The sequence below is a fragment of the Schistosoma mansoni genome, chromosome 1 (assembly GCF_000237925.1).
Source record: "Schistosoma mansoni strain Puerto Rico chromosome 1, complete genome".
Lineage (NCBI taxonomy): Eukaryota > Metazoa > Platyhelminthes > Trematoda > Strigeidida > Schistosomatidae > Schistosoma > Schistosoma mansoni.
This window is the reverse complement of record NC_031495.1, coordinates 33,155,435-33,178,413: the sequence shown is the minus strand read 5'-3', so window position 1 is coordinate 33,178,413 and position 22,979 is coordinate 33,155,435. Positions and strand designations below refer to the sequence as shown.

Genomic DNA, 22,979 nt, shown 5'->3' with positions numbered 1-22,979 from the left:
TCGATTTCGGCATGTCTTTAGACGCACAAGGATTTTGATTAGAAATGCTGAATAGAAGTCGCATTATTGTTAGTCCTTTGGTTTTTCAAAAAAGAACTATAGCTGGCCAAATCGGAAAGCTGGCATCAAGGCTTTTAAAACTACGCTACCTTGTTGTGGGTGCAGGTGTTGGTGGCTCGTACACGATATCTAAGGTATTAGGCCTTATTCTCTTAATAAGTACAGAAATATGATGAATTTAAAGATTCTTTATCGAAACTAACTCTTGAAGACTATGTACCAATAGACAGGATCAACGAAACAATTCAGCTTATAAAGGAATATGCTGCATCTGTCGGTGGATCTGGAAAAGTATGTTCCTGAAGTACCCTAATTGTTGCTGCCTTAGTCTGGTTCTGGTTTCTTTTCGGGTTTTGAAAAGAAGCCCCCCATACCAAATGAACACGAAGATGTGAAAGGTTTTGAAATATCGAATTGACTATATTTTGTTACATAAGGTCCCTCTTCAGCGTTCGTTTCTGATACTAATGATGATCTACAAAAGGTAATAATGCGCGAAAAAATGTAAATATCTTCAGCCTGTTAAACAAAAACCCAAGCAAATTAGTGTCGAAGAATTGCAAGAAGCTCTTCTCAAGAACGAGGTAATTTAGATCCCGATACTATTTATTGAATCAGTTAGCGTTTCATAAACGGATTGAAGCACTGCTTCAGGAAAATAGGGAGTTGCGCAGTGAGCTGCTTTTGAAGTCGCAGAAATCTTTACAAAAGGGCCGTATTAACGTATGTCAGCGAGTCCTAGTTTAACTTGTTCCCAGAAATCTTTGATCGACATGTATTCAGAAGTTTTGGATGAACTGTCAGATTTGGATTCGGCATATAATGCCCAGGTAACTGTGAACAACCTGATTAGGAATGTAAATTTGTTTTTTAGAAATCCCATCTTTAACTATATCTGTACATAATTTGTCTTACTATGTACTTCGTAGGACCAATTACCAAGAGTTGTTGTTGTTGGTGATCAGAGCTCTGGGAAAACATCCGTTTTAGAAATGATAGCACAGGCTCGGATATTTCCAAGAGGCGGTGGAGAAATGATGACCCGATCTCCGGTCAAAGTAACCCTTTCTGAGGGCCCATACCATGTTGCTTCATTCAAAGATGGTTCACGTGAATATGATCTGACAAAAGAATCGGAACTTGCATCGTTGAGGAAAGAGATAGAGGTCAGTGACTCCGCCGTGATTGGTGCATGAAGTTTGTATTCGTTTCAGGTTTCTAATTATATTTTAACTAGCTGTCCACATTATGATTACTGTGTTTTTTAGAGATTATTAGTGGTGTCTAAATATAAGCAGATTTTCATTTGCATTGATTTAGTGCAAATAACCCACTAAATAGGTATATCCTTATAAAGCCACCACCCTAGTTATCATGCTCCGTCTTTATTTAAACGCTGTATAAATATGTTGATATTTTGGTCATTGGGATATTTCTTAGTTCTAACCTATAAAGTCACAGGGTAAATAGTAGTGTCCTCATCAATTAACAAGGTTCCGTTCAGTAAACAGTCAACTAATTAGGTAGCATTACTAAGGTTTGACTTGATAATTTCGAATAATTTGAGCATTGGGTAGATTGTTATAAATAGATTAGTATATTTTTAATATCCCTGATTAGAAAATTAAATTTTTCTGATACATCATGACTCAGTATAAGTCACTTTTCAGATAATAAGTAGGAAAATCGAAATTAATCCAATTTCAAATAGTACAAAGCAACGCAAGAATATTCTTTCGTTGTGTGGAGGTTTTTAAACTTATGTTTTGCTTTTTAGTGATATGAATAATTATTGGTAGATAATGCAATATCGTTAGCTGATTACTATGTTGCTTTTGACTGGCTAATTACCATTCGCTATTCACTTCGAACATTTTTTTGTTCAAGTAGACTGGATTTCGTCCATGTTTCCGCCAAACAGCTATTTCGCTTGTCCACTGTAAGTTATAAAGATAGTCTCCAATTAAGGAACTTATCCCTGAGAAGTAGGGGAAGATTATTCAAGAATCATATTCATATTGTTGAACACAAATAAGGAAATGGAATACAACTGATAAACGCTTTATCGCAATTGAAAGCTCACTATGAACTGTAATAAAACTGCGAATGTTCAGACAAAGAGAATATTGCTAGGGTCATGAACCTATTAGGTACCTTTCCCAATTAAGGACTATCAGGAGACCTCAAATGATGACGCTTTTTCTGCTTTCAATGTGAACACATTTCGTTACAAATGCATGCCAGTCACAACGCGCCTTTGATGTGTTTTTACTTCTTTAGAATCAATTTCATGGTTTCTACTCAAACGAAGTTAAATATAGGCATTATATAGATCATCATATATGTCTGAGGTAGTAAAAATATTCAACAAGGATACCACAGGAAATATTTCTTACCAAAAACAATGAACAAAAACAAAAGCACGTACGGGCTTATCTCAATTTCGGTGTATGACTTGTCGAAATCATCTGTTCTATAATGTCATTTACTGACTACAATTCGACCATGTATCGATGTAGTGATGTCGCTGTTAATTACTGTCAGAATTGTTCATCAGTTCTTATATATTCTGGCGTGTGTGCAAAATTTAAAGCACTTAGTCGTGAGTCAGTCAGTCAGCTACAACGTAGGACCAGGCACATATATGCATCGGTTCAAATCGCCACCCCTCATTAACACAATATCAACACCGAATTCTTAGGATTAATTACTTCAATGGTTGTAATGTATAAAAGAAAGATTGTGTATAAGGATATAATATAGGAAGAAAGAATTATATCGCGGAAATGAAGATATAAATTAATTTTACTCTCACAGTTTACGGGGAGACAGAGAGTGTATACACCTACGCCACTGCGTTAGATTCTAAACCATGTCACACAGAGTCTCCAACCACTGGTTACGATAGTCACGCGAACCCCAACCAAGTAGTCTGCATCTACCAACGCGGCTCAGACTAGAGGTTAGTGATTTTAAGCACTGATTCCACGTTTTAGTTCGGTCACCCCTGACTTTCTTCCATCCGTGTTCAACACCAGTCATCATTGCGCGTCGTGGTAATAGGTGTTCAGACATGCGTAACACGTGGACCAACGACCTCAGTCGATGAAGACTTACAACCTCATCAACCGATCTACCATCATTCTCTAATACCCTGTGTCTAACTTCACTATTACTTACCCGGTGATCCCAGAAGATGAGAGCAATATTTCTAAGACATCTATGATCGAATACTAGTAACTTACGAGTATCTTCTACTCTTAATTATCACGTTTAGCAGTTGTAAAATGGAACAGAACACGACTTAGTCGTGAACTGTAAATGGTTTCTAGGGTACGTGGTTATAAAACAGCTTTATCATCAGCTTGTTGACTACGAAGTTTCTTTATTGAAATGATGCACAACTTACAGGTTTTACGTTAATCATTAATCGTTTATATAGTCTTGCACTGGTTTGTAAATCAAACCTATTTTGTAATGGTATAATATTGCCAAGTTGTGGTAATTTGAGTCGATGTACACTTGTTCCAGGACATTTTTGGTTATAATTGACTCGGTTGTGATGGCTAAGAGTTTGTCTAAAGTTTAAAACCACCTAAGCGACATGCTAATGCAGATAATCAGCAAATGTACCTATTTAAAAAGCTATTTATCCACCTCTCTAATTCACATTCACAGCACTGCAGTTTTAATAGTCAGTTCAAGATTCACTTACTGGTAACTCACCTATTATTTTGGTTTGTGCCCTATTTTTTTCGCGCATGCTTTTGCAAATTATATGATCCTATGATGACTTTCATTTTGTTTTATAATGTAATACAAATTTGTTTAATGAAAGTAAATGCTTATTTGTTCAGAAAAACGTTTGTGCAGTCATTGGAATTCTTTTCATTTATTTTTAAAATGTTAGTAATGACTAAGCTAGTTACATTTCTTAAATACACTCCGTAAAATGTCTGGCTTCATTCTGTAGATGCGTATGAAGGCACTTGTTAGTGGTGGTAAAACAGTCAGTACTGACGTCATTTCCCTTAATGTGAAAGGGCCTGGGCTTCAGAGGATGGTTCTTGTTGATCTACCTGGCATCATTTCTACTGTAACAACGGGTATGCAGTCTGGTACACGTGAAACTATACAGGATGTTGCTCGACAATATATGAGCAATCCGAATGCGATTATTTTATGTGTTCAAGGTTAGTCTATCCATTGTGATATTACACCTTTTAAAGCGCATCAATTTACGATTCGTTTGCACATTGCAATGCTGTGTTCTGTGAGCTCTGCCATTTAAATGAGAGGCCCTCATTTTTCGCGTCGATAATATCGCTTACTTTGGTTGGGCTAAATCAACTAGATGGTAACTTTTCGTAGGTTGATCAGCAGCTCAATTTCAACCGGGTTAACTGGTTTAATAAAGTTTATTTCGCGTCATGTTTTCATTTGTTTTAATTTCTCGGTGCTTGTAAATCTTACACTGTCTTCATATATTTGGTAATATCTTCTTTGTTCTTCGATTGGTCAGATTTAATTCGGTAATTTCCTAATTTTTTATCAAATTCTCCATTTCTTTTAAATTTCCATTAATTAATGAATAGATGTGTAGTTTGGATTATTTTCTTTTACTTCGTAGTTCACATTGACTTGGACTGTTAGGTGTTGGTGTCTTATTGTACCAAGATGAATAGAACACTTATTTGGAACCTAATAATTCTTGAGAAACTGAGAAAGTATAAAGATGACTGGTTTTTCCACCGAACAACATATGCGAAATATACTGTTTGTATAGTACTGTTTACACTTCAGTTATTGGAAGGTAGCCAACATTATTTTAGCTGGTACTTAATGCAGGTAGGACTTTATCGACCAATTTCGCAATATTGTTAGTCAATTACGTGGCTTAGCACTGCAATTCGCTGTGTATAGTGTTAAATGATTAAAAACTCACTAATTAGCTTTGGACCTTAGTTTTGTACAGGTTGAGGGTCATCTATATGGGGTATCTTTAATTTTGTAGGAAGTAGTATTCTCCTATCTACTCCACCTATCGTTACCCAGTAGTGTGATCAAAGACATTGAGACGAAACTATTGTAGCTGAACATCAGTTTCCTCAAGATTATATATGTATCGTAGTTATCCGTGTTAAGAAACAGAAAACGTAGGTTCAGAAGTTTTCATCTACTGTCTTCATCCGTTTAACACAGGAATATTTTTTGTAATAAAGATGATGTGGTTTAGCTTTAAATTGGAAACTCGAAATTTTATGTACTCACTTTTACATTGATCAATTTTTTATTTACATGTTATCCAAGATGGGAGTATCGATGCTGAGCGTAGCAATGTAACAGATCTAGTATCTTCTGTAGATCCTTCAGGTAAACGAACTATCTTTGTTTTGACCAAAGTGGATTTGGCTGAATCAAATCTGCACAGCCCAGACCGTGTAAGTTTTTAAACGTATCATTTCTATAAATCAATTCTCTTTAATGATAGATTAGACAAATTCTGGAGGGTAAATTATTCCCTATGAAAGCACTTGGTTATTTTGCTGTGGTCACAGGAAAAGGTAAGTCATTCATGAACTTCATTTTAATCCCCTTTCTATCAATTAGGTACAAAAGATGAAAGTATAGATAGCATTAAAGAGTATGAAGAGAATTTCTTCCGTCATTCTCGTCTATTTAAGGAAGGTACACTTCGTATGTCTCAGATGACCACAGCTAATCTTAGCAAGGCTGTATCAGAGAGATTCTGGAAAATGGTCAAAGATTCAGTCGAACAACAAGCTGATACATATAGAGGTAAATGATTAAAAAAATAACTGTTTATGTTTCTTGGACTACCGCGTTTTTAAGTAGATCATAGATTTCGACGACGGCCCGAATGTTTTCTTATTGTTAAAAAAATACGCTATGAGAATTTTTCAGCTGACCAACTCACTGTCATGTAAAGTCTCTCAAGTTTCTAGTGCAATATTTTACGACATTTCTGCATTATTCATATAAAAGACTGCGTTATGCCACCCTTCGATATTATTCTGATCAACTGAGCAAATTTTCACGAAATAGTACTGTTTTCTTCAATGATATACATTTTTCTAAATATTACAATATTGCACTGTCTAAGCTTGATATAGCTTGTTGATGTATCTTCATACATATTTTCCAGCGAAAGGACTGTGAAGCAGTGATTTTAAGACTGAAAGATGTCGTTTTTGTAGCAATAATATTTAACATCGTGTAAGATGGATGGACTGATAAGTACTTGTTACCTGATCTATATTAAACAATATTAGATTCTCAAAAACGTAGGCTATTTGTAATATGTTTACATCCAAATGGCCACCATGAAAACACTAAAAACCCGAGTTCAACCTACACTAATCGTATTTTGAATGAAGTAACAGTGTGGTGTGGGCTACTTATATCGACATAAGTAGTGTATATCGTGAGGCAGGAATAGAATATCTGACAGCAGAAGATCGAAAAGGGAAGAAGAGAAACAAAAAGCAATTGGTGTGGAAATCCATGAACAATGAAGCCTGAGACAGTTAATGAACATTTTGCAAATGAAGTGTCAGAGTTTGGTTTTTCTATTTTATGGAGCAACTTTGTAATTTGTGCTAAATACATAATCGGTTGTCCTCACCTGTGTTTTCATTTACTACAGCAGCAGTATAGAATCAGGCTTGTGTAAGGTTTCACTCAATTAAAAAAAACAATACCGTGCGTTTACCGTTTGTACAACATCAAATTAGGTTATCCATCTTTTATAAGAGCAGTTTTCGTTAATTTACTTCCAGGTGATTTTCGAACCAGTCATCTCTCTTTTCACGCTTCTTGGAATGAGTAGGACAGTTGTAAGCACTTAAAACAATAAGGGTGGTTACCGCAGTCTTTTTAAAGGCTTTGTTCCTCATTTCTAACATGAAAGGGAATATTTAAGTGATCTTTTATCTAACTAAATGGTACTATTTCTTGCTTACCATTTAGTCCAATTGGATTTTAGTTGAAAATCGAAGTGTTAATGTCCTATATAAGAAAAGTAATGGTGGTTTCACATGAATTCTCAACAACGCAAGTATTTATCATTCACATACACTATAAATTAATTTAACGTTCTTAAGTAAAAATTACTTTCGTCATAGACTCCGTTTCTCCTCTCACCTGTTGATTGCATCGGGACACTCCTAGTTTAGTTAATAATCATCGCAGCATTTGAAACCCAATGAGGTTTTATTTTTAGTTCACTGTTTTTGATAAACGTATTTAAAAACATAAATTCAGGTGGTTATACTATATTAGAAGTCTCGATTCTTTTCTACAAAATGTATTGTTAAATAACTGGCAACCTCTGCACCGATTTTTAAAATTTCTAAGTGGATCGCCAAGCGCCACTCTGTCCAAAATGTTGACTCTGAAAGGTGCATTTCATCATCTGTTAATAATATGCAGTAATGCCGCTTATCTGAACTTTCGTAAATAAAACTTATAGTTTTTGAAATTTTTTCTTCATTAAAGATATCAATAATTCTTTTCTTCAAAAATGTAGCTATTCGTTATAATCTTGAAACAGAATGGAAAAATTTGTTTCCTCATTTACGTGAAATGGATCGTGAAGAATTATTTGAAAAAGCTCGTAATAATATCTTGGATGATCTGATATCACTAAATGGTATCAGCTCCACTGTATGGGAGAAAAATATTCATTACGAGTTATGGAACAAACTAAAAGATTATATATTCACTAAAATAATTGAACCTTCACAGCATATCGACGATATAGGGTAAGGTTTTTGTAAGTTTTTTTTATGTATAACGCATCGTTGATGTTATTTTAAACAAACTATAAAACAAAAAAAATTATCGTAATTCTATTGCTATTCGAGCCTGAGTTTTCGCAAGCGTAGGCTTTGACATCAGTCTAAATTCAATAATCAAGTCTAATTCTTTGTACGCTTTTGCTATCTATAGTTATTGAGCGCAAATTTCAAATTCTATCCGGTTATCTGGACTGAGTTGGAAAAGACAATATTTGACTCAATAACCCCAATTATTGCGACCCGAGTGATAATGTTATGAATTAGAATCTGATAATTAGTAACCAAAAACATTTAGAAGATTATTAAATTAATAAATTCAACGCTAATCAGTTGATAATACGCATTTGTACTATGTAGTCGATTGATAATTGCTCGTAAGACCAAATGATTGGCATAGGCACCCAACTGAAACAGAACAGCTGTTCAGCGGAACAGATTTATGCATACAATTAGGTGAAATGGTTATGTACAAATATTAACATAAACTAAACATGGTTAGATGCTACAGCCAACTGAACAATATTCATTTTTTCATTGCACACTTTTCAATTCAAACTTTGTCCATCATATCAGACAATGCCATAGAATTATCGATATCTGTATCCTTGGTGAGCTAATCTATTTATTTACAGTGTGAAATGTCTATCATATCGGTCCAGTCTTGACCGATCATTCTCAGCGTCACGTTCAATAATTGATGTTCAATGTGAAATTCATGTAGTTCAGATGTTACCTTATCCACGTATATAAGAACATTTAAAAATAGAGAACTGATCCTTTCTATCATTGACCAAATAGGCAGACTCAGATATTCGATAAATACAAAGTGTGGGGTTCATCTATTCCCTACAACCTCTTCTAGTACTGCATATGCTACTGAACTTTCATCCTAACTTAATTACTTGACTTTTAGCTAGTGTGTTCAGTACTCAAATTGTGTCTTGTACATTTATGTTTAAATAGCATCTAGTACATTCGGCCAACACAGATATGTAAAAACACTATTTTTCATTCATCCTACTGAGTTACAGTGAATTAACTGATTTTTTCCCAAATTATTAGTTACCAATTTTAGCGGATTTCTGTAGCGGATATACAAATTTGCACCGTAAAATCACCGATTAAAAACTTTAAGTTGGTTCAAATTAACAAAGTAGTCAATAATTTTTTAGATTTATTTCATTGTTCCAATTCCTAGAACCTTTCAGACAAATGTTGATATTTGGCTTCGTGATTGGGTTGAAAATAAATTACCGAAAGCTTCAATTGAAACTGGTTTGCAAACATTATACAATCAACTGGATAGTAAATTAAAAACAATGCAAGATGTACCTGGTTATGATCCAGTATTTGATCCATTAAAAGAAGCTGTACATCAAGAAATTCGTAAGCGTCATCACTGGGATCCTAAAGCTGAATCCAGATTGGTAATTTTGTCATTTTTATACATTTTCTTTCACTAGTGGTTAGTTTATTTTTGAGAGAGAGCCAGGTAATTTGAAAGCTCGAAGTTTGTCAAATCTCTTCAATGCTTGTATAGACAATTTGACAAAAACTCATGTTAAACGGGAAAACTTGAGTCTGTTAGTCAACTAGTGGGCTACGTTGAAACACGACTTGATATCTTCAACAAACTATCCCTCCTTAAGAGACAATTAAAGTATGTCGTAATATTTCAGCAGGTCGAAAAAATAAGATTCTAGGTCTACTTTAAAATATCTCGATTATATGAAGTCTATAAATAAAGGCCATATTTAGTGTGCTTTGCGACAACTTCATTTTACCTGTTGGCTGAATTCACAGACACTGAAAGCATAGAAATATTCGTTTTTCAAGTCATTTCCAGCTACGTTTTACGAATTAATTCAAATATCTGTTGGTATGCTAACATCTTCACACGGAATTTAACTAACTCTATTCTGGTTGTTTATTTCCAAAGTCATTCGATAACTTGCTTGGTACGCTTTTATCAAATACTTAGTTTGGTTTGTTAATAATGAGCTTATGGTTTTAAAACAATCGACTGTTGGAATATTTGTCCTGTCACTATTAATAAATACAATATATGCGACTTTCTAATCAAACACTTGTGAATTGATGAATTTATATTCCCATTACATATTTTCCCGAATACATCTGTTATTAATTTCATCGTAGCGTGTCATACAGTCGAATGCTTTAGATGATCATACTGTACATACAAAATCTCAGTGGACGGCTGCCGTAGATCTATTAGAACAAGCAGTTAAAGCTCGGTTAAAAGATGGTGAGTTTTTTTTTAATTTTATGATTTACTCAGTGGTGATCGTATATTTATTTTGCTTATTATTGTTGAACTAGACAAATGCTAGCATACCTGATTCTTATATCCTCGGGACAAAGCTGGTTATTTTGCCTGTAATGACTAAACGATGTTTGATACGGTTCTATATGAGAAAGAAGGCGAAACTACAAATGAAGAGTGTATTACTCTTCAAACACAAATCCAACATTGATTCAAAATACACTGAATCATATCCGATTTACTTAATTGGCCTATATACAAATTCAAATTTACTGAACTAGATTTAATTGTATTAGCTAGTATTACAATAAGTTACAAAGTTGCATATTTCTTTCTTTCTAATAATCGTAGTTTGTAAGTATACACTTGTGGAGATTTCTGAATTTCCTTGAAGTCATGAACTGATCTATGTTCGACCGCCATTGAAAACCTGGAAGCATTGAACGGCTATGTCATCTTAGTATGGGGCTCCTCAGAAGGGCACATCTAGGACCCCGCGTAAGGCAATCGAACCCCGGACCTTCGGTCTCGCGGGCTAACGCTTAAACTTTATACCACTGTGCCGGTATCCAACTGTGTTAATGTCTAGCCCTAATTAGTCCACAACAAAGCGCGACTATCTCGTATTGTCTTCAGTGGGCAACTGCTTTACACCCGACACGATTGAACTTCACTGGTCACGATTTCTCTCTAAAAGTTTAAGAATTTCCTCTCGAAGCTAGTCACTAGTGAGCACATGATAACTGCCTATATAGGGTTAATTTATTGTTGAGTTTCACTGAAATTGTTGACTGGCTGGAATAACATTAACACTGTTGAATGTCAACTTAATGGTCTGGAGGTTAATCGTTTGCGTGTGAAACCAAAGATCCTGTGTTCGATTACCTCTTGCGGGGTCCTGGATGTGCACTGCTGAGGAGTTTCATACTAGGATGAAACGACAGTCCAACACTTTCAGGTTTTCAATGATGGTCTGACATCGATCAGTTCACCATTTCAATGGAATTATAGTTTGTCTTTGATTATCCACATTGTAGACTGATATTATTTTTCAATTACAAACTCATGCGAGATTAATTTTCGAGACATCTTATTCAGGCGATTTTCCAGTCGGCGCTAACTAGTTGTACACATTTTAGTGTTCAGGTTTTTCCGAGTTTGTTAATGAACAATAGATTCAGTTTGACAAATAATTTTTAACTAGAAACATTACTTCATATTTTTTCTCTCCAATGGAGCGTTAAGTTAGTGGTGGAAGCAGTAGATTTTCAACTGACAGGCCAAATTTTCGAATTCTGCTCTACTTACATCCGTCTAGACAACTAGGCGATAGTACCACCAGCCCTTACACTAAAATTGTAACTTATAACTTACTAGTCGGTAAGTGATTTACATTATAATATATTTTCCATTTGGTGTCCCAGTTTCATTTCTTGTTTTTTTTGTAATTATTGACTCATTCGTTTGAATTGTTTAACTTGATTGCTAGACATAGTCTTCACTGCTAGTTTTTTTCCTAATTCGAAGTGTGAAATTAGACTCTGATGATATTTATGATAATAAAATACTTGCTTTTCCCCGGAACTAAACGTACATTGGATCCCATTCATGGCAATTATTCAACAATATTCTTCCATTTTTTTCCTGAAAAAAATATTTGTCTTTTCTACCTCCTCAGTGAATCAGTCTATTACTTCAAGTTTTGGTCCTGGATGGGTTGAGCAATGGACTCGTTGGAGAAAACGCACAGCAGAACAAGATGCTCGTTTACAAACCGCCCAAGAGATTGAAAATTTATTAATATCACTTCCAGTGAGAGTTGTTTCACTTATCTTAGTGAATTACTGTCTTTATGCTTTTAATATTAGTTTAACCAAAATGAAAATGAGTGTATTATTGAAACCACTATTTTTGCTACATGTCCAAGTGATATACTTAAATTTCCCATATCTTACTACTCAAACGGATAAGGCAATAAATATATGTTGAATAATAGCTTCACGGTTCAGAATAAATGCACTTTCCTCTTGTTCAGTACCTTCAAACCACATCCCGTTTAATCACTGTCATCACTATAGTTCCTTCTGGTTTTGAAATAGTATTGTTTCTAAAACCATCACAGGTCGATCATTAGCTTTATGTCTGTTTGCATGTATTGGAGTTTGCTATTCTGATAGACTATTGCTATTGAATAAAGCCATTAATAATAATAATATTCACTGAGTGAATCTATCTCAAATTTATCGTCCCAAACTTTTATCATTAGTAATTCTTCTACAACTTACTTTTAATTGTATGTTTAAAGTGAGCGATAAATAACAAAAGCGAGCATATTCATGTTTGTAAACAGAGATTATGCATAATAGAGGCTTCAGTCGATGATTTTAAGCGTAGCACCACAAAAACAGGGTTATATATTAAACAGTTCCATTAAAACCGAAGAATGTAGGCTTTTGTGTGATCGTGATGAAGATTTGCCCTAGTGAAAGAGTGTTGATAATGCGTATCTGATTTCAGCTTATATCACATAATAACTTATGGAAATTGATAAAAAAATAAACTCATCACCCAGTTGGATTGTAAAATATTTAACACTGTTCGACAAATTATTAATCTAACTGATGTCATACAGTTGTATTTACAAAAATGTTTTGTAACGTAATCCAACTGATGCGAGTCAACGTAATTTTACATGAAGCTGATCTATGTTGCATTTCCGGTGTCTAGAAAATCTCGCTATTTATCCAACTATGGCATTTTATATTGTCACAAAACGCAGATATTTTTTTCACTATGAAAAGTTAAAACGGTAAATTGAATTGTTTCATTTTCGTAGATATTGTTAATCTATAATAATTTCTACTTTCTCCATTGTTTTTGAAATTCATTAACCATATTCACTTCTAACTTGTTCACTTTTGTTTCCTTATGTAGAAACCATCTGCTCATATTAATCAAGATGATTTAACTACTATTAGACGTAATCTTCAAGCTCGTAATGTTCCTGTGACTGATAAAATTGTGAGTATTTTTTTATCTAAAAGGAAACATATCTATGTAATGCTGTTGAGTAATAATTCCTACTATTGATCTACACATGTGTTTGATACAATACTAAATGTCTCTATAGTTTTGTTTCCTAGTTCTTCTGATTGTAAAATTAATTAGCTTTTTTTTAGTTTCTATATTAAGCTCAGGATTTAATTCCTTTCAGTTTTAGCCTGCAAATATCTTTTATTTTTATGAATCATCAGAATTCCAGTTTTATGCATTATTTAATCAACGTACATAGAACTGCTCATTGCTGTAAACACAAGATAACTATGTACGTTTATGAAGATAGTAATTAACGACAGCCTAATAAAAACAGAGAAAGTCAAATCACAAGCTGAATACACTGAAGCAATTTGTTTATTTATTTGAGCACATAAATATTGATACAAGGAGGCACCAGATATATATGCGCCACACAAAACAATGAGAATGGGAAGAGAAAAAGAGGGCAAGGTGCATATAAGAAAAAAAAGAAATGCAATAACAAGCACAGATTAGTATATGTTAGTGTAATTATAAGAATAATAGTAGTGGAAACAGAAATGTACAATCAGAAAAACTCTTTTAGTTAAGGAAGTTATAACCACTCTTTATGAAGAAAGTAAAAGGTCACAGCAGGATCGCCACTGGCTTCTATTGTGAGCCATATCTGATAACATCTCTAGCCACTGTGTTGCACCATCTCTCGGACCCCAACCAGGGAGTCGTGAAGGACCAACAGAAGCTAGCCCTTTGCTGCTTTCTTTCATACCACGACACCATGTCATACACTGATCACCTCTCCGCTTTTTCCAACCAGTCCCAGCGTCGGTAAATAATGGACGATGAGGATTTCTCTGGGACGACATTCGTAGAACATGTCCAAGCCACCGAAGTCAGTGTTTCAAAATGGTGACACCAATTGGGTTGTCGTCTCTGCGCCCGAACACACGATGCCGGACCTCTGCATTGCTACCATGGTGTCATCACTGGATGTCATCAATCCTTCGGAGACAACGATGATCAAACACAGAGTCGTCTAATATCCTCGACTCGGAGAGACCAGGTTTCAGAAGCATATAGCAAAACTGCTCTCGCTGACGCGTTGTAGATCTGACATTTTACAGCCAGACTAACATCACGAAGGCGCCAAAAATGGCCCGGATTGGCATAAACCTCTTTGGCTTTCACTATACGTGAATCGCTCACGCCAACAGATACACGAATTTCTCGACTACCTCTATGTGCACTACCCAAGGTAAGTGCAGGATCTTGCAAGTCTTGTAGAAGTAGTTTGCACTTTGAAGGTGCAAAGCACATACCGTACTTATGGACACTGATTGCCAATTGATTAAGTGTGAATTGCATGGCTTGGGCATTATCGCACAGTAAGACAATATCATCCGCATACTCAAGGTCGAGAAGTCTTTCTCCAGACAGCAGATCCACACCGCCACTACCCACATCTATCAGAACCGTTTCCAGAATGTCATTGATGGCAAAGTTGAAGAAGAATGGTGAGATTGGGCAACCCTGTCTAACCCCACTGCTTGATAGGAACAATGGAGAAAGGTGGTTGTATGCCCTCACTCTGCCTGAGGTGTTTGTATATAGGGCTTTTAAGATGTTAATAAACTTGTCAGTCACACCCTTCTTCAATAGACAATCTCAGAGAACAGTCCTATCCAACGAATCGAGGCAGCCCTGATGTTAAGAAACACTACGATTATTGACCTGTGATAAATATAATGATGTTCAACATTTGGCGGAGGGTGAAGATATGGTCAATACATCCTCGGCTAGAACGAAGACCATCCTGCTCCTCACGAGTCAATGTTTCTCGGGTTTTAAACAACCTACGAATTATGACAGAAGCCAATAGTTTGGACGCAATCGGAAGTAGACTTATCCCCCGATAGTTGTTACAGGAACGACGTGAATCCTTTTTAAAGATAGGGACAACTATCAACTTATTTCATGACGTTGGAACACTCTCTAGCTCCCAAACCTTTGTAAACAACGCAGTCAATTCCCGGGCTAGAAAGTCACCACCATCTTTAAAAAGAGTCGGAGGTAAGTCGTCTTAGCCCTGGGATTTGTAGCGTTTCAAGAGTTGGAGTTCCTTGCGGACTTCCGCCTCATTTGGTGGAGCAGTCGTCACCGGCCATGGAGTATAGGATAATCTGGTCGATGTTGCCGGAGCAGCAGACCAGTTGAACTGCCCTTCAAAGAATTCCGCCCATCGTCCAAGAAGTCGGTGGATGTTACTGATTGCCATCCCGTCATCCTCGTAGATTGTTTCACTCACACCAGACTTCTTGCTGCCAGTGGCTCGGATGAGTTGGAAGAGCTTCCGGCAGTTGCCAGATGCAGCTGCTGTTTCCATCTCATTAGCACGCTCCGACCACCAGGCTTCTTGGTCCTTACGCAAGCTTTGCCCAATTTCACTACGTAACAGCCTTCGTTTGTGGTCAAACTCACGGTCACCCGGAGTAAACCGACGGGCTTCGATGAGTTGTAAGGAGCCAGAAGAAACCCAGTGCTTATAAGCGGGACGTTTCGCGAAGCCACAAGCGACTTTACTCTCCATTTTCATGGCGTCATGAAGTTACAGCCAATGCTCGTCTTTACATTTCGGTGGGATGGTAGCTAGCTCTGTTCGATACTTACTTGCAACAGAAGTAACAACTAATTTACTGACGTCAATCCGTCGATGACGATCAATTCGTTGACCACTGAAAAGTAAGGTAAGATTGGCGCAGGCCAGGGCATGATCAGAGTCCTGATAGGTACTTGTTATAAACGTAAGGATACTTGTTATAACGCTAGGGTTTCTGGTTATAACAGTCCTTTCACTTCTTACACGTATGTGGGACGCTAATTTACCTTAGACGAATATCTAGTCTAGATTCCCACCCAGTGTCTATTCTACAGGACTTCAACACAACTCAGATCATGAACACGAGGTTAGCCTGACTATAACGTCAATATATTTCCACACCAAAATCCGACACAAGGAACAGTCAATCAATAACGGTCAATACATAATAAGGATAGGGGAATATATATAACACATATAACACCTGTCATCCTATCTAATGTCTGACTCAGCAAACAGCCAATCATTATCATTCTCGCCCACAAATCAGTACTCCAAAAGGAGCGGCAGTTCTGTACACAACCACGCCAGCGGTAGCTGATCGCGATGTGATCAATCTGGGTTCAGCCTTGAGATATAGAGGGAGGACGCCAGGTGGTACACCGGCGATGACTGTGCTAGAAGTCAGTGCTGGGCAGAAACAGGTTGTAGTCTGTACACAGTTGCAATAGACGGTCCCCGTTATCTGTCTTGCGACCAACAAGCCCCCATCGACCACCTAAACGACTCTCTTCTGTGCCTAGACGCCCGACCTGTGCATTCAAGTCTCCGGCTAGTACTACAATATCTGTCGAATGCACCTTCTGGAGAAGAACAGTTAACTGGTGGTAGAACTCATCCTTTATTGCATCCGGGCTGCAATCTGTTAGGGCATAGGCGGAGATGACGAAAAGACACCGTTTTTCACGCCGATTTCTTCTCACTTTGATGGAACTTTCTAATCTAACAGCACATAATCGACTGTTAATGGTTATCCAGTCGATTAGTGCTGCCTCAGCTCTAGCGCTTAGTCCGACACCAACGCGAGCAAGACCAGGCGATGATGCTACATGGTCTACGGATAAACGCACGTAAAACAAGCCTTTTAAAGCAACAGATGGAGAGTGAATTTGTAGTACTTTACAAGAGTTTTGAATACGGGTCTCGGATAGACAACAAACATCAACATTAAGACTTTCCAAAGTCATAGGCAACTCCAACTGTTGTCCAATCTACATTAGTGTGCGAACGTTAAAGGAAGTCAATTTGAATGGTGTACGTAGTTTCAGAAAGACTGGTTCAGTGTACATATTCAGTGGAAGCATTCAATTTCGACCAAACAGTGATTGGAGATCGTTTAGATAGAACGGAGTTTCGAGAATGGTTTAACTGTTGCATAGGTTGAAAATAGTTACATTTCGAGAGGGGGGTGACCCCTCCACACTCTCGACCATAGCAGGGCATTTTGGGGGCACACTGAAGCAAACAAGCAGGTGAAGAGGAGCATCAGAGCTGACAAGCAGAACTACGCAGAACACCTAGGTAACGACAGTGGAAAAAGCTGCAAGAGAAGGAAATATAAAACAACTATACGACACAACAAAGAAACTGGTTGGGAAATATAGTGAACTAGAGAGATTGGTAAAGAACAATGAAGGTAAATCAGTCACTGAGATTGGGGAACAGAGGAACAGGTGGGTAGAACACTTTGAAGAGCTGAGTCGAGCAGTTCCATTGAATCCACCGGACATAGAGGCAACATACACAAACCTTACTACATATGTCACTCAACCAACGATCGAAGAAATCAGGTTGGCCATCATACAAATCAAGTTTGGAAAAGTAGCTGGACCTGAAGATATACCAGCTGAAGCACTGATCTCAGACATAGAAGTAACTAAAAACATTCTTCACGTTCTATTCAAAAAGATTTTGGAGGAGGAACAGGTGCTGACTTGTAAGAGGAAATCGAAGTTGCACATCTGGAACAGATGAAAGAATTTCTACATCGGTATGCATCTGTCTGGTCCATCACAGGTGATGCTTTAGGAAAATTACATAATCAGTTTGATCGTGATTTGACTGAGTTAACTACGGACAGATTATTGAATATTCTTGTAACCGAAAGAGGCACTGGGACTTCGGAACCACAAGGTGTGCAGTTCGAAGATGCAGAGGTTGCTGCTGCGTTTTCATCAAATGCAACTGAACGTGCCAACGGAATAACAGCCAATGGTGTTCGTGCTTTGGAGGCATTTTTCGCTCGCGAAGCCAGAGCTGCATCTGCACTTGCAAGTAATTTACAGCATGAAGCTTGTCTAAGAAACCAAAATATTCTGCTCAAAAAGTTTTAATGTTATGGTTAGATAAAAACTTATGTATATGTTTATTAGACACTACTCATTTGTTTGCTTTGCAAATCAAAACGTATGATAAATTAAATCAAATCTTTGTTATAAACGTTTGCGCTTCTGGTTTGAAATATTTCAGAAAATTACTTCCAAGGACTGAAACTAAATGGTATAGAAACCTGCCGTTAATACTACCCACAATTTATAATTGTGATAAGCAGAAATGTTCTGAATAATCTCTTCAGAAGTAAATAATCGTACGTGTAACAGATCTGTATAAAGTAGTAAAATATTTAGAATGAAAATGGAAATAAAAAATAATCAGCTATAAGTTATTATTTGAATTTCAATTATTTAGATACAGCAGTGACTCAATGTAGTACAGATACCTAAATAATGTTATCGTTTTTGCTATGAACAGTTTATTTGTATTAATCATCCTCAATAGTTGTGACTAACCAAACTGTGCGACGTTTATTTTTATTATTTGTTTAGTTCTCACCATCTCACTTCACTATTATAAAAGTTAATACTCTTTTTTAATCTGAATTTGTAGAATTTGTTGACTCAATACAGCCTGTTTTTTAGCCAATGTCTGTTGTTTGTGTTCATTGGGTTATTTATTTACTCTGGAGAAGCCGCTTACACTAAGTCACGAAAAGTCAAAAATACGACTTTTCTACCCATTGGGATATAACAAAAATATATTCATTATTAACTTTCTACTCAATGGACAGTTGACAGACGCATTCCAAGTTAGGACCGGGGTCAGATAAGGCTGCTTACTCTCCCCCTAACTCTTTCTTTTGATGGTTGGCTGGATTATGAAGACCTCCACATCTGAGGGGAAGCACAGGATACAACGAACAGCTCAGATGCAACTAGACGATTTGGACTTCACAGATAACCTGACCCTCCTATCACATACAAACCAACAAATTCAGATAAAGACAACCAGTGTAGCAGCAGCCTCTGTGGCAGTAGGCCTCAACATACACAAGGGAAAATGCAACATCCTCAAATACAGCACGGAGAAAACCAACCCTATCACACTTAGTGGAGATACTCTGGAACAGGTGGAATGTTTCACGTACCTGGACAGCATTATCGATGAACATGAAGGATGTGATGCAGACATAGAGACAAGGATTGGCAAAGTAAGGGCTGAATTCCTACATTTTCAGATTATACGGAACTCAAAATAACTGTATGCCAGCCAACATCTAGATCTGGATTTTCAATAAGAACATCAAGACAGTTTAGTAGTACAGAGCGGAAACTTGGAGAACTACCACAACCATCATGTAAACAGTACAAGTATTTCTAAGCAATTGTTTACGCAAGATACTGAATGTCCGTAGACCGGATACCATCAGCAATAGCCTACTGTGGCAGAGAATAAACCAGCTTCCGGTTGAAGAGGAAACTAGGCAAAGATGGTGGGAGTTTATAGGAAATACATTACAGAAATCATCAGATTGCATCACGAGGCAAGCACTAACTTGGAATCCTGAAAGAAAACGGTAAATAGGAAGACTAAAGGACACGCTGCCCGGGAATTAAAAGCAGACACGAAGAGGATGAATATCAACTGGAAACAGTTGGGAAGGATTGGTCAGAACAGAATCGGATGGAGAATGCTGGTGAACGGCCTGTGCTCCTCCACAAGTGGTAGCAGGCTTTTGTAAGGTAGTTCATGAATATTATTTTTTAACTAGTTTCAAATTTTGAACTGAATAGCCTAAATCTTCACAATAATTTTCCAGATTAGGCACTGCATTGCGTTCATATGGATTTATGAATAAAACTGATCTGTTAAGATACTGACTCCCTAGCTAATTCTAGATTCCCAAAATTCTCAGCACTTAAATTGTCGACGAAACTAAATTTAAAAAACACCTTTAACTTCACTGTTGTTTCGTGTATAGGAAACAAAGTTTATTTATATTTACACGTAATCCTGATACTTTATAAATTACAAAATGAAGACTATTGTTAATTTTATCACAATAATCAATCAGATTCTGAAAAATGAAAATGTTTTTTTAGATTTTAGATAATTTACGAATGCACTAGCTAGCCAATAGTTTACTTTTTGACGTGCAATGTTTAATTTTTCTAAAAGATTTTAATTTTGTTTACTTTCAAATGCTACGTTGCTGTCAGGTTCGTGAAACCTGGGAGCCTTTAGTTCAACGTTTTTATCTTGAACGTTCTCTGTTTGCTTGTCAAGAGTGTCGAAAAGGCTTTTACTATTATCAGCATGGTTTTCTGAATACATCATTTAATAAATCCTCTAATGCCAATGAACAGATATCTAATGCAGCTGAACATTCTCGTTTACGAAAAGATTCATTATCATCTGATTTCCCGGATTGTCGTGAAGTGATCTTGTTCTCTCGCCTGAATCGTATGATGAATGCAACTAGTAATGCGCTTAGACAACAAATAATGAATGATGAAGGTAAGTTGTATGATCATAATCTGGTAACTGAATCTAATTACTTCCGATAATGAAAACTATATGCACGATTTCAGTCCTGTAAACTACGTTTGTTATATCGCGTATAGATGCTAGGAATACAGTTCAATAAAGGATTGTAGCTAGTCTTTGTTTCTTCACGTACTGTGTATGCAATTAGATTTCTCCTTAGATATACGTCACAGTTGTTGGACGATAGGTAAACTTACGAAAGTTTCATTAGAGTTCGGGTGCAAAATTGCAATAATAAAAGCTTCTCTAAAGCCCGGAAAACGTTCTTTAAAATTTTTTTAATGATAAGTTGAATTTGTGCTCATGTTTGAGTTATGTACATATCTATGAAGTGTACGTTGAATTCTAAGCTACTAAGAGGTCTCAGATTGTTTGTTTATTGATGGGTCTTCATTTGTTCTGTCTCAGAACAACCTAAATATAAACTGCTAATGATAATTTCTGATTTCCTGTTATGATGTTTTTGTTTAAGACATTATGTAATATCCGCATATTTTAGATAACATTTCATGTGTTTGATGTCCTGGTTCACACAATTTCTCAAGTATATGCCACCCACGTTTAGGACGTTGTGTCAAGTATACCTGTTGTATAGAGTCCTTTTGATAGATTGTGGTAGCTTCTTAGTCAATATAGATTTATCGTTTTAACTTTATACTGTTTCAATACTTAAGAATTGAGTATTTCAGCTTATTACAAAGCTTTATTCAAGTTAGTTGATCGACATAACTCACTTTTCAGTATAATAAAAACAATGTTGTCTTAATATTTTTTTCAGCTTTATTAGATTTATTGAGTGAGACGGTTTTCTAAAAATTTTCGTTAATTTGAAAGTTTGTTCTCATCAGCATAAAAACCACTAAAAGTGACCCTAGAATACTATCTCACTTCAGTTCAGAATCCCTCGACAATGAAAACCCATGTTTGCATACAGGAATGAACTGAAAACCTTCAGGTCTCTCGGTCGCATTAAATAACAAGACCGAATCCTGTTGATTGAGTATATCCATCTTAAGTCCATTTATAACACTACAATTCTCATCGAATGTTATTGATGAGTTAATATCTTCCTACCTAGTTTCTTGATTCCATCCATACTTGACTGGTTCCTACCAGAACTTTGGAAAATTGATTAAAATCCTGGGTACTGGTGAACATTGTATCTCTGATACCTTTTCTCTTTGTTGATTCGTATGAATTTGTTTAATTTAATTTACTTGTTTTTATATGCTATTAATTTAACGGTTTTAATCATCAATCAGATTTAACTTTCTCTACCCGTCATTGAAAATGCATCTTTTGTGATTCTTTCCCTCACACTTTATTTGTAACTAGCGCGTCGTTTGGAACATTATGTCAAGCAAGCTTTAAACGAATTATCTAATGATCCTATTCGTGTAAAGAAGCTTATCACTGGCAAACGTGTACAATTAGCAGAAGATTTAAGTGAGTCACGGAGTCTGTTATGTTAGTTTTCAATACTTGAAATGTTCATTATTATGGCATCTTAATAAACTAAAATTCCTGGAAGTAGTATCACGACGCTTGTTTTGTAGTTAGGCAAGAAATCGATAAATCGCTCACTTAGCAGAGAGATATCTTTCAATGAATTGCTATGGGATCTCCCTATTCGTATAAGTATCGCATTTATAGGTTTAACCTACTTGAATAAATATAGACAATAATAATAATAAGTTGTTTATTCCCTCTTTCATCTGACAACCTTGTACATTTGTAGGTCGTTTCAAGTCGTCGATGTATATATTGCTTTGGATCCTGGCAAATTAGTTGTTTAGTAGTTTAATTGCTAAAAAATATATGTGAGTGGGACTGTCTTAAAATAGTCACTGATTAAGGTACACTTAAGCATACACACTCAAGTCCAAAAGTTGGCCAAGTCATAAATATGCTGTATTGATCAATTCGATATCCTAAAATACCAACCAGACTTTTGTATAGCATATTCTTTCGCCGTAAGTTTATATTAGTCCCTACTCGACACGTTTGGTCCACAAGATCCACTCGTATTATATTGTAACAGTAATTTTTACTTTTTAGTGAAAGTAAACCAGTAAATTCTTTTTTCTCTCGCTACACCATCCTGTTTTAATTATGCATACTGCTATTTTTTCTTTTTGACAGGTCGGACAAGACATATTCAAGAGAAATTAGAAGAGTTCATTGCAGCTTTAAAAGCAAGCGAATAACTGTGATAATGATCTCCGTTTCTCCAAAATTACTTAGTGTCATTCTAAAAACACTATGCACACATGCACATACATTTGGTTTCATCATGTAA

The 22,979-nt window shown here is 36.2% G+C and overlaps 1 protein-coding gene across 1 annotated transcript; it reads left to right on the top strand.

The window, feature by feature from the left end:
• Positions 1-785: 785 nt before the first annotated feature.
• Positions 786-22,979, top strand: Smp_028120 (optic atrophy 1-like protein, opa1; the record flags this gene model as incomplete). Its single annotated transcript, XM_018794134.1, has 15 exons — positions 786-890; positions 990-1,235; positions 4,034-4,253; positions 5,371-5,501; positions 5,552-5,624; positions 5,671-5,859; positions 7,610-7,844; positions 9,079-9,307; positions 10,038-10,146; positions 11,843-11,976; positions 13,099-13,185; positions 17,827-18,130; positions 20,312-20,650; positions 22,016-22,126; positions 22,825-22,979. The coding sequence occupies 15 exons, from the start codon at positions 786-788 to the stop codon at positions 22,977-22,979; spliced, it is 2,667 nt and encodes an 888-aa protein (XP_018648577.1).